The sequence below is a fragment of the Saccostrea cucullata genome, unplaced genomic scaffold (assembly GCF_032062105.1).
Source record: "Saccostrea cucullata isolate Sc308-1 unplaced genomic scaffold, CSIRO_AGI_Scuc_v1 ctg1238, whole genome shotgun sequence".
NCBI lineage: Eukaryota > Metazoa > Mollusca > Bivalvia > Ostreida > Ostreidae > Saccostrea > Saccostrea cuccullata.
The window spans coordinates 190,923-213,247 of NW_026927401.1; the positions used below are offsets into that span (position 1 = coordinate 190,923).

Genomic DNA, 22,325 nt, shown 5'->3' on the forward strand with positions numbered 1-22,325 from the left:
CTATCAAAGACCTCCAATTTACACTTTGAAAAATATTTCAATATTTGAACAATAATATAATTACTAAGGACGTTCGATCCTGAGATTTTAAGCATATTTTGGTCATGTCCTTTATTTATAAAATTCTGCATCATTTTTAAGTTTTAACATTAAATCTGAATTCTACAGTGCAAATTTAACTATATTCAATGAAAAAACCGCGATTAAATTCCCTTCAACTAGAATTAAGCTAGGGACTACATTTTGTGGCGGAAGGTTTTTTAGACGAAAATGATCAGTTTTTTCCATTTTGAACTATAACAGTACTGTTAAGGAGGAACAGGACCTTTCGCTGAAAAAAAATCCTGTCAATGAATTTTTTTCATATTTTTTAAATTACTAATTTAATATGTACTTAACATTTTAAAACGGTCCTGTCATGGGATTTCTTGACTTATTTAAAAGATATCGCTCCACAAATACCGCCCTGTTTAGAGTTTCTATGGAGTTTAGATACTTTAAGTTTACGAGCCCATAGCAGAGTCCAATATGCGAATTTTTACGCACAAACGTTAAATATGATAGATAACACTATATACTCAAACATTTCAGAATATTCATGGTGTTTAAATTATCTGAAAGCAATTGTTTTAATTTTATATAGTATTTGGGTTGGATAATTTGTGCATTTTTCACGGCAGCTTCAACGACAAAAACCTCATTTGGAAAAAATTCTGTCAATAAATATTTCTAAATTTACGATTGAATGTCAGTCTTTCATCGTAATTATTTACTGCATAAATATCACTGGGTGAAGCTTACCTCAATATCGCACAGGACATCGTTGAATTAGACGTAAGCATGATAAAAACGCATCACGTTTGTATTTTCCGAGTGCGGGAAATCAATTGTGACGTCACACGAAAACATAATCATTCAAAATTATATAAATAGAGAGAATCTCTGCTACTAAACACGAAAAAATATCAATTTTAAAAAATCTGCTTCAGAAATTTATCACGATACATTGACTGTGACCTGTTTATGATGAAATAAAACTGATCACGACGGGTGTGTGTACTTGATCTCGCTGCACTTAGAATTCAAACACTACGTCTATGACGTCACTGACGTCAGACTGCAGGGTAAAGAGAAACAAATGTGTGGATTGGGCAACTTCACAATATCTAAATGATGGCAAGATCTTTAAAAAATTTTATTAATAATAATTTCTAAAATTAAATGTTTAAAAAACACTTAGAATTCAGAATAAATTACACAAGAACTGTTGATTTTAACAACGTTTAACATGTATATCATCACCGATCGCGATTATGACGTAATATGTCTTTTTAGTCATGTGACATGTGCCCTGTCTCCCCTTAATTTTGGATTCTTATTTTCCCATCCTGGTTGCACACAAATCTGTTTTTGCAGTGAAATGTGTTATATTGGCTCTGAAATATCTATCAAATTATTTCTTATGAATTCTATCAACAAAGTGTGACAAATATAGTAAATATTTTCTGAAAATCCGGGGTAAATTGAGTCAATTTTAACGTAAAATTGGCACTTTTTTGGTAATATCTGAAAATTTACATCATATACCCCAACTTGATTTGAAACTTTTTCTTAGTCACAATTTTTAAGTGTCTTTTTTTAAACAAACTTAGAGTTCATTTTGTTTCATGCTTTAATTGGATAAAAATATTGGAGGGAAAACGTCAAAAATTTAATTTTTAATTAAGACACAAATTTTAGTGCAAAAAGGTCATATTAAATGTATCGTAGCGCCAAAAGAAGCATATTGACCCCCATTTTTTGATTTGAATTTTAATTGAGCTATGTATGCAGAAACTAAAAATATACTTGGCAAAACATTTAAGACTTTAAATATCAGGATCGAACGTCGTTAAATACCTAAGATATCGTTTACTTTAGATTTTAAACATATTAGATATGATAAAAAGGAGGCACCCATTCTCTATCCACCTTGAATAAATGTCTCTCCCGAGACAGAAGATTTGTGTTTTAATGGTGGCTATGCTTATTTTTGGAAAGGATATTCTTATCCACCCATTCTGTTGCCAAGATTTGACCATTTCTGACAAATGAACTGTTCTTGTCATAAAATTTAACTCACATGGAAAGAAATTTAAAACTCAGAAAAATCTTTCAACTTTTGTGACAGAACGCTACGGAGGGGGGTCACGTGACCGCCAATATCACGTGATTCGCTCATGCGCAGAATGGTGGTTGATGTGCATTAAAATTGGAGAGCATTATTCAAAATATAATCAACATTGAAACCAAGTATTGTTTCTTTTATGTTATTCAATTAGTTTGCGAACTTTTTGATCACACCTCGTACTAGTAGAATAAAAAGAATTTATATCAGTGAAACAAGGTCTTTAGAAAGTAGAGTTCTGTTTGGTGGGTCACGATCGACGTAGAACTTTTTTGCTCCCTCAAATGTAAGGCGGTCTCTTGAGGATTGAAATTTGAATTTAAATTCATGCGGTATGGTAAATTTAATTTGTCCACCGATGAAGAGTCGTTTGCTACTTTAAAAATATTGTTAATTTGTTAAGTACGCAGGGCAGTAATTTAAAATAATCACGATGTTAAAGAGCTTTCGTGCACCGATGTACACCAATTTGCTTTCTCCATTTTAACATTATATTCTTATGTGTTAATATCGTGGAACATAAAATACAGAAACACTAAAATCTACCTTTTAGCATCACAAAAATATTAAATTACCTAAGAGAAGTTGACTTTCTGTTTTTAGTTCACCTGAGCCAAAGGCTCAAGTGAGCTTTTCTGATCAAAATTTGTCCGTTGTTTGTCGTCGTCGTCGTTGTCGTTGTTGTAAACTTTTCACATTTTCGACTTCTTTCCAAGAACCACTGGGCCAAGTTCAACCAAACTTGGCACAAAGTATCCTTAGGTGAAGGGGGTTCAAATTTGTCAAATGAAGGGCCACGCCCTTATTCAAGGGGAGATAATTAAGTAATAATGAAAATTTGATGGTATGTTTTAAAAATCTTCTTTTCAAGAACCACTGTGCCAGGAAAGATGAAACTTACAGGGAAGCATCCTCAGGTAGTGGAGATTCAAGTTTGTTCAAATCACGACCCCCGGGGTAGGGCGGGGCCACAATGGCCGATCAAAGTTTAACATAGAAATAAAAAGGAAAATTCTTTAAAAATCTTCTTCTCAAGAACCACTGTGCCAGGAAAGATGAAACTTAAAAGGAAGCATCTTCAGGTAGTGGAGATTCAAATTTAAATTTGTTTTACATAGAAATATATAGGAAAATTCATGACCCCCTGGGGTAGAAGATCCTCAGGTGGTGGCCACAATGGCCAAAGGCCGATCAAAGTTTTACATAGAAATATATAGGAAAATTCTTTAAAAATCTTCTTCTAATAATGAAACTTCTTCTCAGGTATGAACCACGGTGCATTACATGGAAATATATAGGAAAATTCTTTAAAAAGAACCACTGTGCCAGGAAAGATGAAACTTACAGAGAAGCATCCTCAGGTGGTGTAGATTCAATTTTATTCAAATCATGACCCCCGGGGGTAGGGCGGGGCCACAATGGCCGATCAAATTTTTACATAGAAATATATAGGAAAATTCTTTAAAAATCTTCTTCTCAAGAACCACTGTGCCAGGAAAGATGAAACTTACAGAGAAGCATCCTCAGGTAGTGGAGATTCAGGTATGTTCAAATCATGACTCCCTGGGGTAGGGCGGAGCCACAATGGCCGAACAAAGTTTTACATAGAAATATACAGGGAAATTCTTTTAAAATCTTCTTCTCAAGAATAGCAGAGGCATGAATGATCAGATTTATATGGAAGCATCCTCAGGTAGTGTAGATTCAGGTTTGTTCAAATCATGATCCCCCTGGGGGTAGGGCGGGGCTTCAATGGCCGATCAAAGTTTTACATAGAAATATATAAACAGATTTCTGCTTTTTTCCTAGGTACATTGCTCAGGTGAGCGATGTGGCCCATGGGCCTCTGGTTATCTGTCTACGCCTTCTTTTAGGGACAACCCTCGTACATGTATGTATGAAAATTAAGATTGCATTCATATTTTTTTACTTCCCCGGCTTGAAAAGTGAGAGGGTATATAGTGATCGGGATGTCCGTCCGTCTGTTGCTCTTTGGGATACCTATCTCTTATCTGCAAGTCCTCCTATACCTCTGAATAAAATTCTATAATACTTTCACAGATTCTTTATTACAAAATACCATTATGCACCTTTTATTTCACTTTCTGACCGGACACATATTTTGGATCTCCCAGAGCGAAACATGGACTTTGCCATTACAATCATATGGGAGGCTTGAGAGAGGATATAATTTTGTGAGTTCAGTGCTCACAGTACCTCTATTTTTTAATCATATTTTTTTTAATTTTGAACTCCTGTACTTTTTATCATCAAATTATAAGTTTTTGGTTAAAAATTGATGTGTTCAAAGAAATAAAATTATTTATAATCCTTTTCCAAAGTATTTCGATATTGGACTGGAAAGTTATGTTAAAGAATGTACAAAAATGTACGCTGAAAGGAAAAATGCATTTTCAATGGTCATATAAGTCTACTTTTAAAATTTCTCATATATAGACTAATGAGTGCTTTTTTTTTTCTTTTTTTTATAGAAATCGAGAAAAGGGTAAGGATAAAAATATTTATGTATATTCATTGCAAGTGTAACGGGATAGGAGAAAATGCAGCGGACCAGACCGGGATTCAAACCCGGGCCCCCTGTAACTCCGGTCAGGTGCTCTACCAACTGAGCTATCTGGCCACCGGGGATCGAACTCGGCTGACCGCCACACAAGCATCAGTTAGGACTATTGATCTGTTTTTAAAAAAGTCATGTTTTTAGATATAACAAGGGGAAATAATGGTTTGTTATACATGGCTATTTTTGTAACTTTAAGCAGAGATTCTAGGTGAAACGTGCAAAGCATATTTTTATGTCATATATGCATATGTAAGATATTTGATATATCATACTTTTCTTTTCACTTCGTAAATGTACAACTTTAAGCAGACTGATTATTTATTTAACTCTGTACAACTTACTGAACTGTTATACAACATATACGTAATGTTCACGACATAGAAATATGACGTTACATTTGCCCCGCAAGTACTTCATAGCGCGGTACAAGTTTATCTAAAGTTTAACGTGAATAATATAATGACCTAATATTTTAATGAGAAAACAACTTTTTTATCAATGATCTTTTATCATCAATTTCAAGGAAGAAGATGATAAGATTGACCTGAACTTGCTTTTAAAGTTCCAAAAAGGTTTTGATATAAATCTTTTATTTTCTTTCAAAATGAACATTATGTTGTAGAAGAGGATGATAAAGGACAATCAACCGCTTGTTGTGAAGTTATTAAGACCTTAATAGAAGCTAATGGAGTAGATGTTAACAGTAAAACATCCCCTGACCTACTTCCCCTTTGCGTAGCCGTGAGATTGGGCAGCCTCCCTTTGCTTAATTTTCTATTAGAAAAAAATGCAAATCCAAACCTTTTGGAAGCTATGGACGAAACACCTTTATCGCTTGCTCTCATTGAAGGTGATATGGACATTGTAAAAGCATTGGTGGAAGCCAAATCAAACGTAAATCATGTTGGTGTTCTCCCAGGTATAAGAGCTTATCATTTTTGATTATCATGTTTTATATTTATATTAGGCGAAACTTATTTAGGTCCATATGCATCTGCCTCCTTATTTTATATTCCTAAGGAAAAAAATACTTTATTCTCGCAAAACAACAACAAAAAAAACTTTCGCATTTCCTTTTTTTAACATGTTTAAGTAATGCAATAATGCAATACAAAGAAATACCTGTAAGATTTTGAAGATTCATTAAACTTTTCAATAAACATTTCACAGGAAGAAGTGCTGAACAGAAAGAATCCGTGCTGAGTAGGTTATTGGATGAAAAGGGATCTTGTGCAAGATTAGCCAAAAGAAGATTACTTATGAATTATCTCATCCAAAATGGCGCCAGTATAAATTTTGACAAAGAGGGTGTAGATTCACCTTTGATCAAAGCTGTACGACTCTTAGCCCTGGAGAAAACAGAACACCAAGACATGTCATCGGTAGATTTAGTACCCGAGCTGCTGAAACTTGGATCAGAAATAAACCATCGAGGGGAAAGTTTGTTTACTGCACTACATGTCTGTTGCCAGCAATTAAGTAATCATTTTAAATAACTGACTTATGAAATCTGTATAGAAGGAAAACAAGCCTAATATTCGAATCATTAATGTTCTATATGAAAACTCGGCCATGTATTCCTATCAATTTTTTATAACTTTTTTGTTATGTATATTAGCATTTCTAGTAGCAATGTAAAAAAAAAATCATTTTTATCTATCAACAGTGTCATGGGAACCTTTAATCAGGTCATACATAATTGTTTACTTTTTTTCGACTTTTCCACTAAAAAAAAATCAAAAGTCCAATCAAAGTTGGCAAAAATACAAGCATATAAAGTTTTCAGATAGAAGTGTTAGTTTTTCTGTAAATTTAAGCAATGAAACTTTTAGTCGCTTAAGGTAGAACCTATGTCGGAAAAGTCTTTGTCACAAGATTTTCAAACTTTTCGAAATGATAAATTAGTACTTGCTTATCAAACAGTTGAGGAAGCTCTAATCACTAACAGAAACAGCTTTTTGGACTTAAGGAAAAATATAACATATAAAGTTGTACATATTGAGACCTTTTTCATTCAATTTTAGCATAGGGTACCTGCCTTATTCCCACAGGAAAAATGTTCAAAGACAATGGACTATCTGTGAAGAGAAGTCACTGCTGTTAACTTATATTTTGAAAATTAATGAAAATGATGAATTATAATACTTATGTGTGGTCTTATATAACGGTAAAAATATTTTTATCTTTTACAAAGTGGGTAATTAACTGTAAATAACAATTTTAATGATCTTACTTCTAAGGACAGATCACTCTAATTGCATAAAACTACCCTATATGTAAAGCTTTTCAGTATGCGGTGTTTAGAGCTTCCATAAAAGCTCATGATATGTTTCCTTATTTTTAAATGTATTACATCCTGTGACACTTGGAAAGGTAATCAAATACTGCGACTACACATTTTCAGTTTTTTAGGGGTACTTGTCAAGATGAAAAATCACAAAAATACTTCTTCAAACATAGTCTTTTATAGACTTTATTAACTGAAATGTATTAAGCAATACTTCTCAATGATAATTTCTTTTTTTATTCAATTCACTTTAAAGATAAGTCCACATTGAAAAAAAAATAAGCAATTAAGCTCTATTTTTAGTCAATTATTTTTCAGAAGTCTTTATCACAACGTTTTCAATTTAAAATTTGATGAAGAACATACCCAAATGATTACAAAAAGTGATTAAAATCTATATCTTTCGGCTCCAATTGCCTAATGGGAAATATGTTATTTACCAATACTTATATTCTTGACCTTTTTACACTTACACGGGATTGAATTATTAGATGATTGTTTGGGATTACTTTCAGATTAAAAATCTTAACGTTTATCAAAAAGTACTTTTTTATTTCAAAAGATCATATTTGATAGAAAAACTGTAATCAAACATCAGCCATTAAAAATATACATGAATAAGTAACAAATATTTATGATAAAGAATGCAAATCATTTCATGATATATATATATCACAAAATGTACACATAATCTTCACCATGTACATCTTTGACTCATCAAGATGTATTACTATTTACTATTTAGTTGGCAACTTAAGATTTTTTTTTATAGGATTTTTGTATCCCTTTAAATAGTTACACATCATTCACATTATACCAATATGTTACATATACATTGTAATTTCATTACAGGAGATAGTATTGGATTTATCAACTTAATTAATGTAAAGATCTACTGATCATTTAGGCATGATTTTAAATTGAATTCTGTGAATTTCAAAATGCTCAATTTCAATTTTTGTTGAAGCTGTAAAGTACGGAAAAAGTGACGTTGAATTAACTATGACGTCATAATGGATCTAGCACAGGCTAAACATAATCACTAGTTATGATGTCATACGACGTAGGTTCTACGTTAAAAAAGACTGGGTATCATTACTATTAGCCAATCATCAATGAATTGGTACAGGTAAAGCAAAGCATTTCTGGTAAATGCTATATTGTTGTGTTGAAAAAGAAGAATGCGGTTTTATATCCTAATGTGTTTTTTTTTCTATGTTGCTTTTTTTAATTTGCTTCTAGGAGTTCCTCTTTGTAGTAATATTTTCATTGATGTGGATTCCACTGATTCCGATTCTCTTGAGGAGGATGAGGAACCTTTTCTTATTGAAGATGAAGGTGAAAATGAAAACATCGAGGAGGAGAAGGATTCTTTTGACACCATCTTTGATTTGCTGTTAAATTCGGAGGCTTCTGTTAATGTTCAAGCAAAATCTGGAGCAACACCAGTACACATTGCAGTCAAACGAAGACTATGTTTCCATATTCCAGAGATGCTAAATCGCAATTTTGAAGCAAACACTAAAGATGCGTCGGGTGTAACGTGTGTAATGCTTGCTGCTGAATGGGGCGATAAAAAGACTATTAAGGATCTTATTAAACGTGGAGCAGATATAAAGTTAGAAGATGAATGTGGCAATACTGCATTACACTACTTGTGTATGTATAGAAATTCTTGTTCTGTTTTTCTTTAACAGTAATCCTTTGTTTAAAAAAAATGAAAACTGCTTTAAAAATTATACATAATATTATTCTTTCAAATAATGAATTGGTGTGTAAAATTAAAAAAGTTAACATTTTGGGATTGTCATTACAGTTAAAGATTTGCAGAAATGCTAACTTTGAATTAACTGATAGTCAATATAACGATAATCAAGCAATCAAAAGTACAAGGACATAACGCAAAATGTAAAAATCTTGAAATCCTTATTGAAATCCTTATTACATTTTGCGTTAATATCAATTGATTATCTGTGATGCTCTAGATGCGAAAATGTAATAACATAAATGTTATAACCTCATTTCATTTTACATTGTTATTATATTTTGCAGTGAAATAGAGCAATAAGTAACAATACCAGCAGCCTATTATAGCTTGTTTATTTTTCAAAAAGTGTTTGGAACTGAGTGGAACCTGCTTAATATTTTTTTTAATATTCAAAACAGATTTTAAGAAAATCAGGAATTTTCAAGTAGTAAATACATATATTTTCAGCTAAATTATGAATACTCCGACATAACAACACAAACACTCTCCCAGCATTTCTCGTGTAGGAAAGATAAACCTCTTCCTCTTCACGAAGACACTTCTCAATAAATATTTAATACCATAAGCTCCTTAAAACTAACTGTGCATGGAGTGTTATCTGCATACGAGTTTCAAGATTGTCTGAAATCAGTGAAGAAAACAAGAATTGTTTGCGAAACATTTATGCACCCGTATGGCAGATTAAGGCAATGGTTGAAGTTCCTCTGATGCAAGTCAGTCAACTAAAATTAAGGTCAAAATTGCTGGTATCCAAAATAAGGTCTTTTCAAAAAGGAATATACATGTATCTGTGAAATATGAAAAATCTAAATACTTAACTGTTTAAAAGTTATGCCAAAGGTTCAAGTTTTTAAAAGTGGGTCAAAAAAAAACATCTGACTTTGGCGTCACCATCGCACTTTAAAGTCTAAAGGCCCTTTCACAATTGGTGCACGAGCACTTGACAACACTTTGCGATCGGAAAATTTTAGCTTCGCACGAGCTATTGCATACGTTTCACAATGTCTCGCATTCATTGCATGTGTTATAGTGGTCGCATCAAGTCTCCTCAAAATAGTCAACATACACACTGTTCAGACGCGACCAAATGCGATCAAAATTATCGCAATTCAACGCACGAAAATTAGTACGAAGGTCTTACAACGTTTTATGTACTGGTAAGAGTGATGCACGATTATTTAAGATCGTAAGATGAATCGCAGCTGTCTTTGCGTGTGTTTTGCGACCATGAGACTGTTGCTCAGCATGTCTCATGTAATCTTGCAACGTTTTACTATCATTGTTTAATTTATCACCTTCAATTGCCATGCTTTGCAACAGGTACATATATACCGTGTATAATTAAAAGCATCTTAACTATGTCAACTGAAGAGCGTCGGAAACGGGTGGTATATATACCCAGCCCTCTGACTCGCACGAGCATTCGTACTATGGAATGCATGAGCGCACGAGCACCGCACGTCCAATCGTTTTGTCGCACGTTCAATCGTCAGATTACCTGATCAGTCGTGCAATCCTATTGCATTATCTTACAACACTCGCTTTCATTCTACAACAGTCGCATATAGACGCAAGATATATCGCAAAATTTAATGCACTGCAAATTTCGTACGAACACTTTTTTCATATGCGATTATTTTGGCAACAGTTTACGATCCTAACCAAAATTATTCGGTTGCACGAATATTTTGTCGCTTCTGCTCGTGCGGCAATTGTGAAAGGGCCTTTACAAATATTTCATTCAAAACGTCTTTGCACAATAAATACACATGTGAAGTAAGAAGGCATAGCACCAACTAATCAAAAGTTATGGCCAAGGTTTGATAATTTGTTGTAAAAGTTTTTCTAACCTCCAAGACCAATTATGTAATTGCAAATTTTGGATCAGAGGCTGTGCTCTATATAAAATATTTAAAAATGCTTCAATTTTAGTCCATTTTCCAACGAATTTACGGGATATGGGGAAAATGGCGCATTTTGTGACGCCATAATGCATTGACTAGAGGAAAATTTACGTCATATTCAATAGATACATGGTCACACACAGTCTAAGTGATAAATACTGCATTTTCAACCTAAACTAAACAGTTCTGATTTTTCAGAAATTCTCAGGCCAAAAAAGGTTGTGAGTGGCTCTTAATCTTTGATGGTAACCGAAGAAAGGTCTTTTAAAAGTAATACACCTGTGAAATCTGAAAATCATAGCCCGGCCCTCTAAAAATTATGAGCAAGGTTAAAGTTATTGCAGACAAAAAGACAGACAGACGGACATTAAAAAACCATATGCCCCCAAATCTTTGATTACGCGAGTGTAAAAATAAATCAATTTTATTTACTAGTAAATATAAAATGAGAAAAAAATCTTAAAATATTCTTTATTGCAGGTTCGAATGGCCTACGCATGGAACTTTTAGCTTATTTTGTGAATTTGGGATCCGATATCAACGCTGTTAACAAAGATGGTTACAGCCCATTGAATACGTATGTTAAAGAAGCCGAACGACTGGAGGAAAAATACGTCATTGATTTAATATCTAAAGGGGCAGATCCAAATTGTTGCCCAGGAGGATGTGAATCTCCATTAACTAATGCATTAAAGAGAAAGAAATACGAAATAGCAAAACTTCTTTTGAAAAATGGAGCACTAGTAAATCATGTCAGTGAATCTGGTATAACAGCGCTTTCTGTGGCTGTCTCCCAGGAGAAGGCAGGTAAAGGTCTATATATCAAAAGTATGTATATTTTACAGATTTGTTCTCAGTTGAGAATTTTGAGTTACTCCATCTTCTACGTATTTATATTCTATTTTGCCTAAATCGTCATTTTAATCACTTCAATGTGTATCAGTTTTGCATTGGAGACGCAGTTTGTGTAACATCATTTATGTCATTTTTATGATCATAAATTTTCCAGTGATTTGGACTGTACATTTTACTTCATGGATAACTTTTAATAGTGAAGACAACTCTACACATGAATATCAAAGGCTTTTCTAGCGGTTACGTATACTGTGTCTGGTTTAAACAAATGTAGCTTGCAAGGAAATTAGTGGTTTGAAAAGCGCTTTATCTATTTACGTAGTATCTAAAACCAAGACTTTGTTTGTTTTAGGTATTTTTATTATGAAATGTAGTTATTTAATAAGCAAATACTTTGTAAAATGGATAAGACTTTCAAAATATTCATGAAATATTTCAAAGCATATCTCAAATCAATGTTCTAAAATTGGTCTGTTTTACAGTTAAAAACCCTCACATTGCATACAAATGAATTTCTCTACATTTCATACTTAATGGTCATTTTTATGAAAAATTTATCTAGATAATTTAATTTATTGGATAAAAGTATAATTTTTACTGGTTCTTTAATTTGTCTGTAAGACAAAACTTTAAAAAAAAAAAAAACACTAGCACATTTGCAAAAGTTTTACTTTTTCCAAACAGTCTACTTAATTTGAGTATGTTTTGAGAATATCTTAAAAAGCACTTTAGCAAAATACCTTTCCCTATCGCCCCATTTAGACGTTCATAAGTAAGGAAGAAATTTCTTCTACGACATTTACAAATGGTCTTTGAACACCCCTATCGAAATCATATTATTGTAGCATACAAATCAGAGCGAGAAGAGATGGTGAACTGTCTTCTAGAAGCTGGAGCTGATACCAACATCCTTACAGTGAAAACGGCCTCGCCACTTTGCAATTTGTTGTCAAGTCCGTTCAGTCAAGATACCATGACAATACTTTCCAACCTTTTAAAGCATAATGCCGATCCCAACATAGGTATAGAAAACCCGCTTTGTTTTGCATCGAAGGTACATCCAGATGCTGTTGAATTACTCTTGAAAGCCGGGGCCAATGTCAATAGAAAAGGATCAGACGGAAACACACCATTAGTAGAATGTTTATATTCAAAAAATGGGCGTAAGTAGACTAGAAATTCTCACAAATTATTCAGAGTAACAGATACATAATAAATTGATCTACTATATTGCTTTATATCTGAAGCACCATGGACTGTGAAATATGTGCTCAAATGGAGTCATAACATAGATTTCATAAATTCAGTGATATTAAAAAAAGAAATAGAAAAGAACCAGTCGTCGGATAGACCATTCCTTCATATTTAATCTCATAAATTGTAAAAATATTTTTAAGTCTTGACTTTCGTGCATTAACAAAGTAATTCAAATTAGTGAAATTAGCTCAGTTTTTATCCTAGATAACATGGTAAAGAGTTTGATAGCATTGATCGAAGCTGGAGCAGACACAAATATAGCAAGTAACTCTGGAAAATACCCTTTAGAAATAGTTCTTGAAAGCTCTGTTCTTTACGTGAATGCTCACTTTGTCGACATGAAATCATCACGTCCAAAGTTAAGGGCATCAATATGTTCTGAAGAACAAACCGCATATCATTTAAAAGAACTTGTGACGCTTTTACTTGACGCTGGAGCAAAGTGTGATCAATGTACAATGGGTAACGATTCCATGCTTCATACTGCTGTGGCCATTGGAGAACCCGATGTTGTGAAGTTGCTCATTACCCATGGCGCTGATGTTAATCATATTGGCGAAAACCAAGAAACACCTTTACATCGATATTTAAAGAAAGGTATTGTAAGTCATATAAGGTACAAGTTTTCATAAAAACCAAGTTTCATAAAAATTATATCATCTTACCTTTTATCAAATTTTATAGAACGATGCAAATTAATCGTGTAAGATTACATTTAATTTTAAAAATACAGAAACCCAGAATAAAAGCCTAAAAATAATTAAACCACTGACGAAAAAGGTCATCTGTATAGAACCAATAATGGACAGCGGCCTGAATACTGTATTGGATGTTCTACTGACATGTGAAGCTAACCCAAGTACAAAAGATGGAGATGGCAATATTCCTCTACGACTTGCTTTAAAAACAAGTACAGAAGACTTCCTAAAACTACTAGCGGCAGGAGCTGATCCTTTTTACGAAGAGGAAAATATGTTCATAGAATGTGTTTTTTGGGGTAATTAATCATATGATTCTTAAAGTAGCGCATCTTTCCGATATAAGAATGTGTTGAATTACAATACCATAATAATTACTTTGTTTACAATTATTTGAGCCTGTCTTTTGTTTTATACAAAAACTTATCTTTTCAGATGATCATTCATTTCTTAACATACTACTTCAGGAGAGAGGTGCAGAATACATTAGTGAGAATCTATTTTCCTCATTTTGGGAGATTCAAAGTGATGCTTCAATCTACAAAAATAGAGTTCATATTGCAACTGTGACAAAACAGATGTTAAGTTCGCCCCAGGAGCTTAACGTAGACGGGAAAAATCTTTCTGGCAAAACACCTTTACTCTACTTTTGTGACCAAAATGAAGGTTTTGTTGTAGAAAAGATTTTAGAAAGGGGAGCAGATCTAAATATTACCGACAATGAAGGACGAACAGCTTTGCATGCTTTATTTCATTCTAAGAGTTCCGGTAAATTTTAATAATCGTATTATTATTACTACTTATTGATTATGTTAACATGTCATCTACTTTTGCAAAAATCTTTGATTTTTTTCATCAAAATATACATTATTTTTTACCCACTTATCTAGAATTATTGATTAATTTACCCGTTAACCTTGTATTATTTATTCGCAGTTTGATTTCTATAAGTTTGACAGTTATCTTATAAATATTAAGAAATGTTCAGTTCCAGATCGTAAGAATTCAGAATAAGACAGTCAGGTTTCTGCCATATTTCTGCTGCCATGATTTAGCAATATTCGATCATGAAATAAGCAATTTGAAATATGAATGACGCAAACAGTTTTTTTATTCGATAATTATCTTAATTTTCAATTTGTAGATACGGATGCGAAGTACCATATCCTTACACTATTGATGAAGAGGAACCCAGATGTGAAAATTAAAGATGCGACTGGGCAAACAGTTTTCCAGAAAGCACGCATGGAATACCAAGAAGTTCAACATACTTTTTCCATGTACAAACACACAGAGACAGACTACAAGTGGTTGTCAGTTCTTATGAAAGAGATGTTAAATGCTGGGGAAAATTGTGAAAAACCTCACCTTAGTTCCTTACTATTGCTAGCATCACAGAGAGTACACTTTGGTTTCATGACGTCGTTGGTCGAGAAAGGAGCACATTTGTCAGACGAAATAAATGGAAAGGGAGTTTTACATTTGTGCTGGCCACGTCGATACCAATATGAAAGTAATTTATTTTATGCACAAAAATTAACTATTTTTCATCACCTTTAATTTTTTTAACTACCTTTTATTCTCCGCTCCTGTGGATTATCCTTTGTATTTTCCTTTAGTTCCTGCTTCTGTAGCACGAAAAATAAATATAACAAAAAATTACAAATCTCCAAAAGCTAAAGAAAATCAGATATGTGAAAACATTAAATTATGACCCCTGCATTCCCAGAGGAGGGACTCGGTGTTTTAAAGGCGTAATCATCTACTGTCGGCTGGTCACTTCCGCTACGATCCCTGTGATATTCAATTGTTAAAAAAGCTGAACATAATTCGTAAAAAAAACCTGTTCGCCATATTTGATTGGATTATCTTTATATTTGAGGGCCCTTATATAAAGCCGCTCACTTAAATAGTCACTGTTAAGTATAATCAATTGTAATCGGTGTAGATTGACGTATACAATACAGCATTCAGTACCGACAAAAAAATTGTGTATACTTCTTCTAATACAGGTGAGTAAGACACCAAAAGAACTTACAACAGTTGCACAGGTCAGTGCGGTATACAAACACAAATGAAATGTCATGTAACTGCAATAACGTGTTTTTAAAAAAGGTAATGCAAGATAACAAGCCCAAACACGGGTCGCCATTTCACGCCGATATGACGATCAATTATTCTGGCGTAACGAATGCGAAGAGTATATCATGATGCTGATATCGTAGAAAGTAATATTTAAAATGGCATATGCCTACTTACAAGTTGTGTTCAGCTTAAAATTACAGACTTAAGATTACAATCGGTCAAGGATGACGAAATTTGCTGTTAAGTTCGAGAGTAGGGTCCAATTTTTTTTGTTGTGTTGTATTTTAGAGAAAATTAGTTTTTCGGTACTTTAGATTGAAGGGGATGACTAAGTGAAACTGGGGGCTTAACCAATAAAAAAAAAGGTTAGCCCCATTTTCAATGCCTATATTATGTCTATCGATGTAAAAAGAAACCTGCCTCCCGGTTCTAGCGCCTTTCTGGGATACCTATCGAAGTATAGTGTACATGTGTACAAATTTATGGAAATGGGATGCCTACTCTAGGAAGAGAAATTACAGTGATATTTCTATTTTTTGTAACTGTGTCAACATTGTAAAGAAAATAATTATTATGTTTCTCACAGTCTGTTATCCGAGAAGCGAGTCTAACTGAATTTGAACAAAAATACACGAGGAGTAGTTAAGTTCTAGAAGCAGTGGCAGAGACGTTTTTCAAAAATCTATATTACGAATTTTGTATCTTGCTATAATCTACATACCTACCAAGACTTCCTTATGTCTGAATAGTAGAATCAAGAGAAATTGTTTACAGACCGAGTGATGGACGATTGATATCTTACTAATGTACTAGCTCTATTAAAAATTCATTGTTTAATTTAAATTTTTAAAACTTTCTTATGAAAACTTGTTGCAAATGATTTTATAGGTTAAACGTTTTTGCCTTATTTAAATGACACATTAGAAGTTTCATTACTTGAATATATTGTGGGTATATGTGAAAATGCATTATGATGGTGTTACTAGTATGTCAATATTTTTTTCAGGAAGACGGGATGTATCTTATGAAGATTGTGTGAATTTCCTAAGGATTTATAAAAAACACGGAGGACGCTTAGATGAAGTTGACAAGGATGGGAATACTCCCCTTATGCTATTTCTGAAGAACGGGATTAACGACTTCGACGGCACTCAGAATAAAATGGTGGATTTGAGGGACGAGATAGTTTCACTTCTTGCCTGTGACAAATCGACAGTGAGAAAACATGACAGCAAAAGGTTATCAGCCATACATATTGTTTCATCGAAAGGATGGTTAAGCACGATGAAGATTTTAGTGAGTAAGGGAGCAGATATTTTTGAAAAGGATGACACACAGAACACATGCCTTCATCTTTGCATCGACGAAGGTAAATTGTGAAATTTCTGTTAGAAATTATAATTTTAAGGATAAATGGGGGTGATAAAAAAGATACTCTTTTGTTTACATGTGAAACGAAGTTTCGAATTTAATTGAAGATTGTTCAACAACGTCAAGTCCTTAAAAATTACAATTCATCTCAAGTAAAAATAAATAATTAATAATACTCTTTCATCAAGTTGTCTTAGTTTATGCGAAATAGAAAGCATCATGTCTATTTGAATTATGCTGAATTCGATCTTAAAAATTTTTCCGAATAATGTATTAATCTGGTCGCTTCAAGAAGACAGTTCGCAAAAAAAAAAAATGGGAAAAATACTAATAAGCTGATTTTAATTGATTTGAATTGATAAAGTCAATTTTCATTGATTTAAATATTATGGACCCCCTCCCCCTTCACGCCATGATTGACAAGATTAATATATAATAGTGTACATTATTTGAGCTGTAAATATCTTGCGTTATTTTTTTTCAAAATGGGTGCCCTGTATTTCTGATAAGTAACCATAACAAAACTTCTAGTGATTGGTATACGAAGCAACGAAAACAAAAAATATGTTCTCCTTCAACTTAGAATTTTCATGTAGTTCGGTGGTCTGAAATAATTGAGTAGACCACGTGGGTGCAATTTGATCTTTTTAAATATCGCCGTATGATTAAGCTGTGAACGTTGCAAGACTTCTAAGCAGCGCAAAACCACAAGATTTTGCCATAAACTTATTACTAGTATTTACGTGGCTTCCTTTACCACAAGAAATTCCCTTTATTCCTTTTTTTACTGAAATTGAGATCTTCCATGAATTTTGCCATGTTGTGGCAAGACATTTCGACCCAACGCGCTTTGAACTATACTTACAGTGTATACTCTGACTCTCTCTCGCCTGTGTCTCTCTTATGGTTTCGTTCTCTGGTCTTTCATCGAATTTTTTAGATCGACATACTATAGAAATGTAGCGATCGGCTATCTTCACTCCTTTCAAAAAAAAAATTCTAAACCCATGCTCCTTTAGGCAAAACATAAAAAAAACAAACAAAGTGAAAGATATGTCTACTTATTTTGAAAAAAAATAATTACAATTTTATCAATTATCAATTTTATTTTTACAAGATCATTAGTTTTATACATTCATTTTAGCTCCAGATGAATTCTTGCATGACATGGTCGTATACCTTGTTGAAAATGGAATAGCAGTAAACCAACTGAACAATAAAGAGCAAAGTCCACTTTTTACGTTGGTTGCAAGAGGGGCTTCTGATGAGTTAAAACCCGTCACTACTGTTGAATACCTATTGAAAAGTGGTGCTCTTCCAAATCAGCATATCAAAAGGAATAACCCTCTAGTAGCAGCGATTCGCTCAGCAGATATTAAAGTTATTGCTCTTCTGCTGGACTACCACGCGGACGTTAATGATATTGAAGATGGTCCAACAGCTTTGCATGTTTTCTTCAGATGTTTTCGCGACTACAAAGGAACAGAGAAAGGTAAATTGATAAACATTTTAACATTCATTGTACAGAGCACGCAAATAAAAAATGAGGAATAATTTTATAAAAACAATACTGTTGAAGACAAAGAATATAATATGGAATCTATTTTAAAATACATGTACATTCTTTAATCATAAGACGCAATCAAAGAAATTAAGCATTTCTGTGTTTGTTAACTGGGTATAGTCCAGAATAAATCTTTGCAAACTACATTACAGATATATTTTTTTATTTCAGTTTCATGGAAAGTTATCTATTGTTCTTTTTTAAAACTTTTTTCCACAAAAAGAACATTGACAGAGATATTGAATAATTTTTGTAACAGTCATGATGTAGTTGGCATTGATTTTTAAAGTCTTCGTAAAAAAAGATCTCAAAACAATTACCATTTGTTTTAGCTATTAGATTGAAAAAGATTGACGAAATGTTACGTGAGTAATAAGCTGAAATTTAGATTTTAAAACCCAGAAAGATGAGCTAAAATATGGAATCGTAGCATGTAAGAATTCGGTAAGAGAAACCCTTCTTGCATTTCTTCAGGCCTTTTGACTATTCCTCAAAAATCAATTGATACTTCAGATGACATAGAGAAAATGATACAAAGAATTATGGAAATGGGAGCAACAGTGAATAACAAAGATTATAAAGGGAGAACAGTTCTTCATCTTGCCATCAAGGCTTTTGGTGCAATAAACAATAAATGCAAACCTGAGAGTGTTATACAACAGCTGCTTGATTTTGGTGCTGATGTAAATGCTGTAGACAACAGTGGACAGACTCCTTTGAGCGTAATTTGTGAAACTGGAAGTCTTGGTAAGTAGTTCTTTATGACTGTAAAGTTATAAAGTATTCGTAAATATTACCAGCTCCTCAAAAATCATAAAGCGAAATGAAGCAAAATTCCCTGCTACTAAGCTTACTAATTTAGTTTACTTTTATTATCAAAATATATCCTCCTCTTGTTTCTGTTTTTAACATGCCGAGCCCTCCGTCACGTTTTTTACTCGAACGCACATATTGCTTATATTTCAAGGCAGTTACCATGTATCTTGTTTATCCTGCAACATATTTTTACATCTGACCTCCAAAACGAACTATTTTCAATCCGCTTCAGGCACATCTCTGCAGTTGAAACTACGATGTCATGGCGTAAACATGTATACATGCCGTCACAATGCTTTTAGAATGTCGGAATACATTTTTGAGTTATTGCTTGATCATGACAAGGAGCACACAACGGATGTGACCGGTCAGTAGGGGAAGCTCACTCTCCCATGTCACCTGATCCCACCTCTTATGTTTTGGAGGCTCGTATTTGCTCTGCTCCAATTTTGTATCGCTTATTGGACTTTTGAGCATGAATATTGTTCGTTATCTCCATATGTTCCATGTACTATGCTATACTAGGGCATTGACCGAATAAAGCTTTGGTTTTTATGTTTACCTTTTTAAGTCAATCCAAGGGGTAGTTGCAGGATAAAATTTTGAACATGTATTTAAGATTTAAGTTATGTATAGTAATAAAAAAACTTTTAGAACATCGGAACCAATATAAGCTAGGGACAGGCATTATTTTAATACCATAAGAAAAAAGTCTTTATTAATATAATTTAAACCTAGTGTATTTCCTTTTCATTCAAATTTTATACAATAAAGTCCTAAACAGTGACTTAGAAATTATTGTAAGAATATAAAGGCGATGCATAAAGGTGGATTTTGAACATGATTCAATTTAAAATTTCTATTCCCTTACATTTTATAAATATTTTCGTATTTATAATCAAAATGTGTCCAAAATTATGTACCAGTCCAAGCATCATCTTTATATCATTTGTCCTTACATTTTAAAAAAAAACATTTAGTGTTGCTTCACATTCATTCAATTCAAATTCCCCTACTATAGTTTACAATGAGTAACTTATAGTTTATCATCGTTCATTATAATGTGCTGTAGTAATTTATAGTTTACTATTGTAAATCACTTTTTGTTATAGTAAATAAAAGTATTTCAGATTAATTTATATAATGTTCTCATACATGCAAATTTTTATATTAAATGGAAATATAATTTGTATTTTACATTCCACATTTGCACTAGTATTATTGAATTTTAAGGTTTTATGGTAAACATTCAAAAGGAAAAATCCATAGTAAATCAAGTTTAAAAGCACATCATTAAAATCAATATCCCCGGGGGTAGGGCGGGGCCACAATAGAGAATCCAAGCTATACATTCAATTGATTGATTGTTGTTTTACCTTCCATTCGAGATTTTTTCACTCATTTAGAGATATCACATTATACTGGTGAAAGGCTTCAAATTTTGACCTTTACTCAGCACTTACAACTATTTAGCAGTGAGTGATCTTTTTTGTGCCAACGCTTGTCGTGAATTGTCTTGGTTTTTAAGGTCTCATCGGAAAGACCCACCATTTTTACTTTAAGTGACAAGTGCACAGCAAAGGAACTGTTGTTACAATTTTTTTTCAAACTCACGACCTCCCGATCACGAAAAGTAACATTAATAGATAGGGAAAATCTTTTAAAAATCTTCTTCTCAAGAACCACTGGGCCATAAAAGCTTAAACTTGTATGAAACTATCCAAATATATTATATATTTTGAATTGTACAAATCATGACTCCTATAGATAAGGTGGGGTCACAATTCGTATTACAAGGGAGGAACTCTGGTAAAAAAAAAAAGTATGGACAAAGTTACTCAGGTGAGCAATGTGACGCATGAGGCTCTTGTTTTTAGTTACAACGTTGTAATAAATTGAAGTTAAACTATAGAGTTTTATTGTTTTGTTTTGAATGTTTTATTGTATTCAACAACTAGGGAACGGACACAAGTTCATTTTTGATTAATGAAAATATGAAGTTATACATGTTGTCCCAGATTAAACTAGAATTTTAAAGACAATTTATATTGACTTTTTGATATGTCAATTCTGTTTTAGGTTCTGTTGATCAAGCTTCTTTGGGGTGTTTTTTACTATCGAAAGGAGCGGATCCAAACATCGACTTTGCATTGAATCAGTGCATGCGAACTATTGATTTTAATGGTTTGAGTGCAGAATGGAAAGCTTTCATACAATCTTTGATACAAAATGGAGCTGATCCAAATCTGTATAGAGATAACAAGCCGCCTATTTTAATGGCAATTAAGTCAGGACACCAAGATATAGTAAAAGTACTTTTGGAAAAAGGAGCAAATATTCACTCGTGTGATAGAGATGAGAACACATGTTTACATTTAGCATGCGACATAAGTAAATATTAAAGCAGTTTTTAACTTTTTTCAGCAATAAATTATTTTAGACTTTTGTTCTATTTTCAATCCTTAAAATCAAACTACTTATGATATTTTTCATTAAAAGTAAACAAAAGTTTCCTTTGAATTTTTTTTAGTACTGTAAAAATAGTTTTCTCAGTATTATACTTAACGTTTATTGCTATTACAAATCAAGCGCTCTTATTTATCTATACGAACCTCGTCTGATTTGAGTTAAATATCATTGGGAAAAAAGCTAAAAATCATATTAAAGGTAAACATTAATTTTTACTTTTTAAATCATTTAATCGTTTTATTAGAGGAAGAGTCTTCAAAGAATGAAATAGCATCACTTGTCCTTGAGCATGGGTGCAGTGTAAACAAGCCAAATAGATATGGAATAATACCATTATCAAATCTTGTAAAAGGGATGGCAGAGAATACAGAATCCATGAAAATTGATCAGACAGAAACGATGACTGTTGCAAAAATTGACCTCTCATTGTTTAATAAATTAATTTGTGGTGGAGCTGAAATGGATCCTGCTACACAATCCACATCATTGTTAGTAGAACATTG

The 22,325-nt window shown here is 32.9% G+C and overlaps 1 protein-coding gene across 3 annotated transcripts in view; it reads left to right on the top strand.

The window, feature by feature from the left end:
- The window catches only part of LOC134274369 (uncharacterized), a 58,087-nt gene that overhangs the window by 32,864 nt on the left and 2,898 nt on the right, over window positions 1-22,325 (top strand). The window contains exons 11-25 of one of the 3 annotated variants that reach the window (XM_062756652.1): window positions 4,660-4,673; window positions 5,371-5,667; window positions 5,919-6,227; window positions 8,278-8,694; window positions 11,188-11,520; window positions 12,408-12,725; window positions 13,024-13,416; window positions 13,553-13,816; window positions 13,953-14,285; window positions 14,662-15,030; window positions 16,609-16,971; window positions 18,118-18,465; window positions 19,051-19,284; window positions 21,433-21,744; window positions 22,067-22,310. In XM_062756652.1, coding sequence (XP_062612636.1) covers window positions 4,660-4,673; window positions 5,371-5,667; window positions 5,919-6,227; window positions 8,278-8,694; window positions 11,188-11,520; window positions 12,408-12,725; window positions 13,024-13,416; window positions 13,553-13,816; window positions 13,953-14,285; window positions 14,662-15,030; window positions 16,609-16,971; window positions 18,118-18,465; window positions 19,051-19,284; window positions 21,433-21,744; window positions 22,067-22,310 — 4,548 coding nt within the window. The remainder of the gene's footprint in view (window positions 1-4,659; window positions 4,674-5,370; window positions 5,668-5,918; window positions 6,228-8,277; window positions 8,695-11,187; window positions 11,521-12,407; window positions 12,726-13,023; window positions 13,417-13,552; window positions 13,817-13,952; window positions 14,286-14,661; window positions 15,031-16,608; window positions 16,972-18,117; window positions 18,466-19,050; window positions 19,285-21,432; window positions 21,745-22,066; window positions 22,311-22,325) is intronic. The other 2 variants (XM_062756653.1, XM_062756654.1) reach the window with 2 other exon arrangements.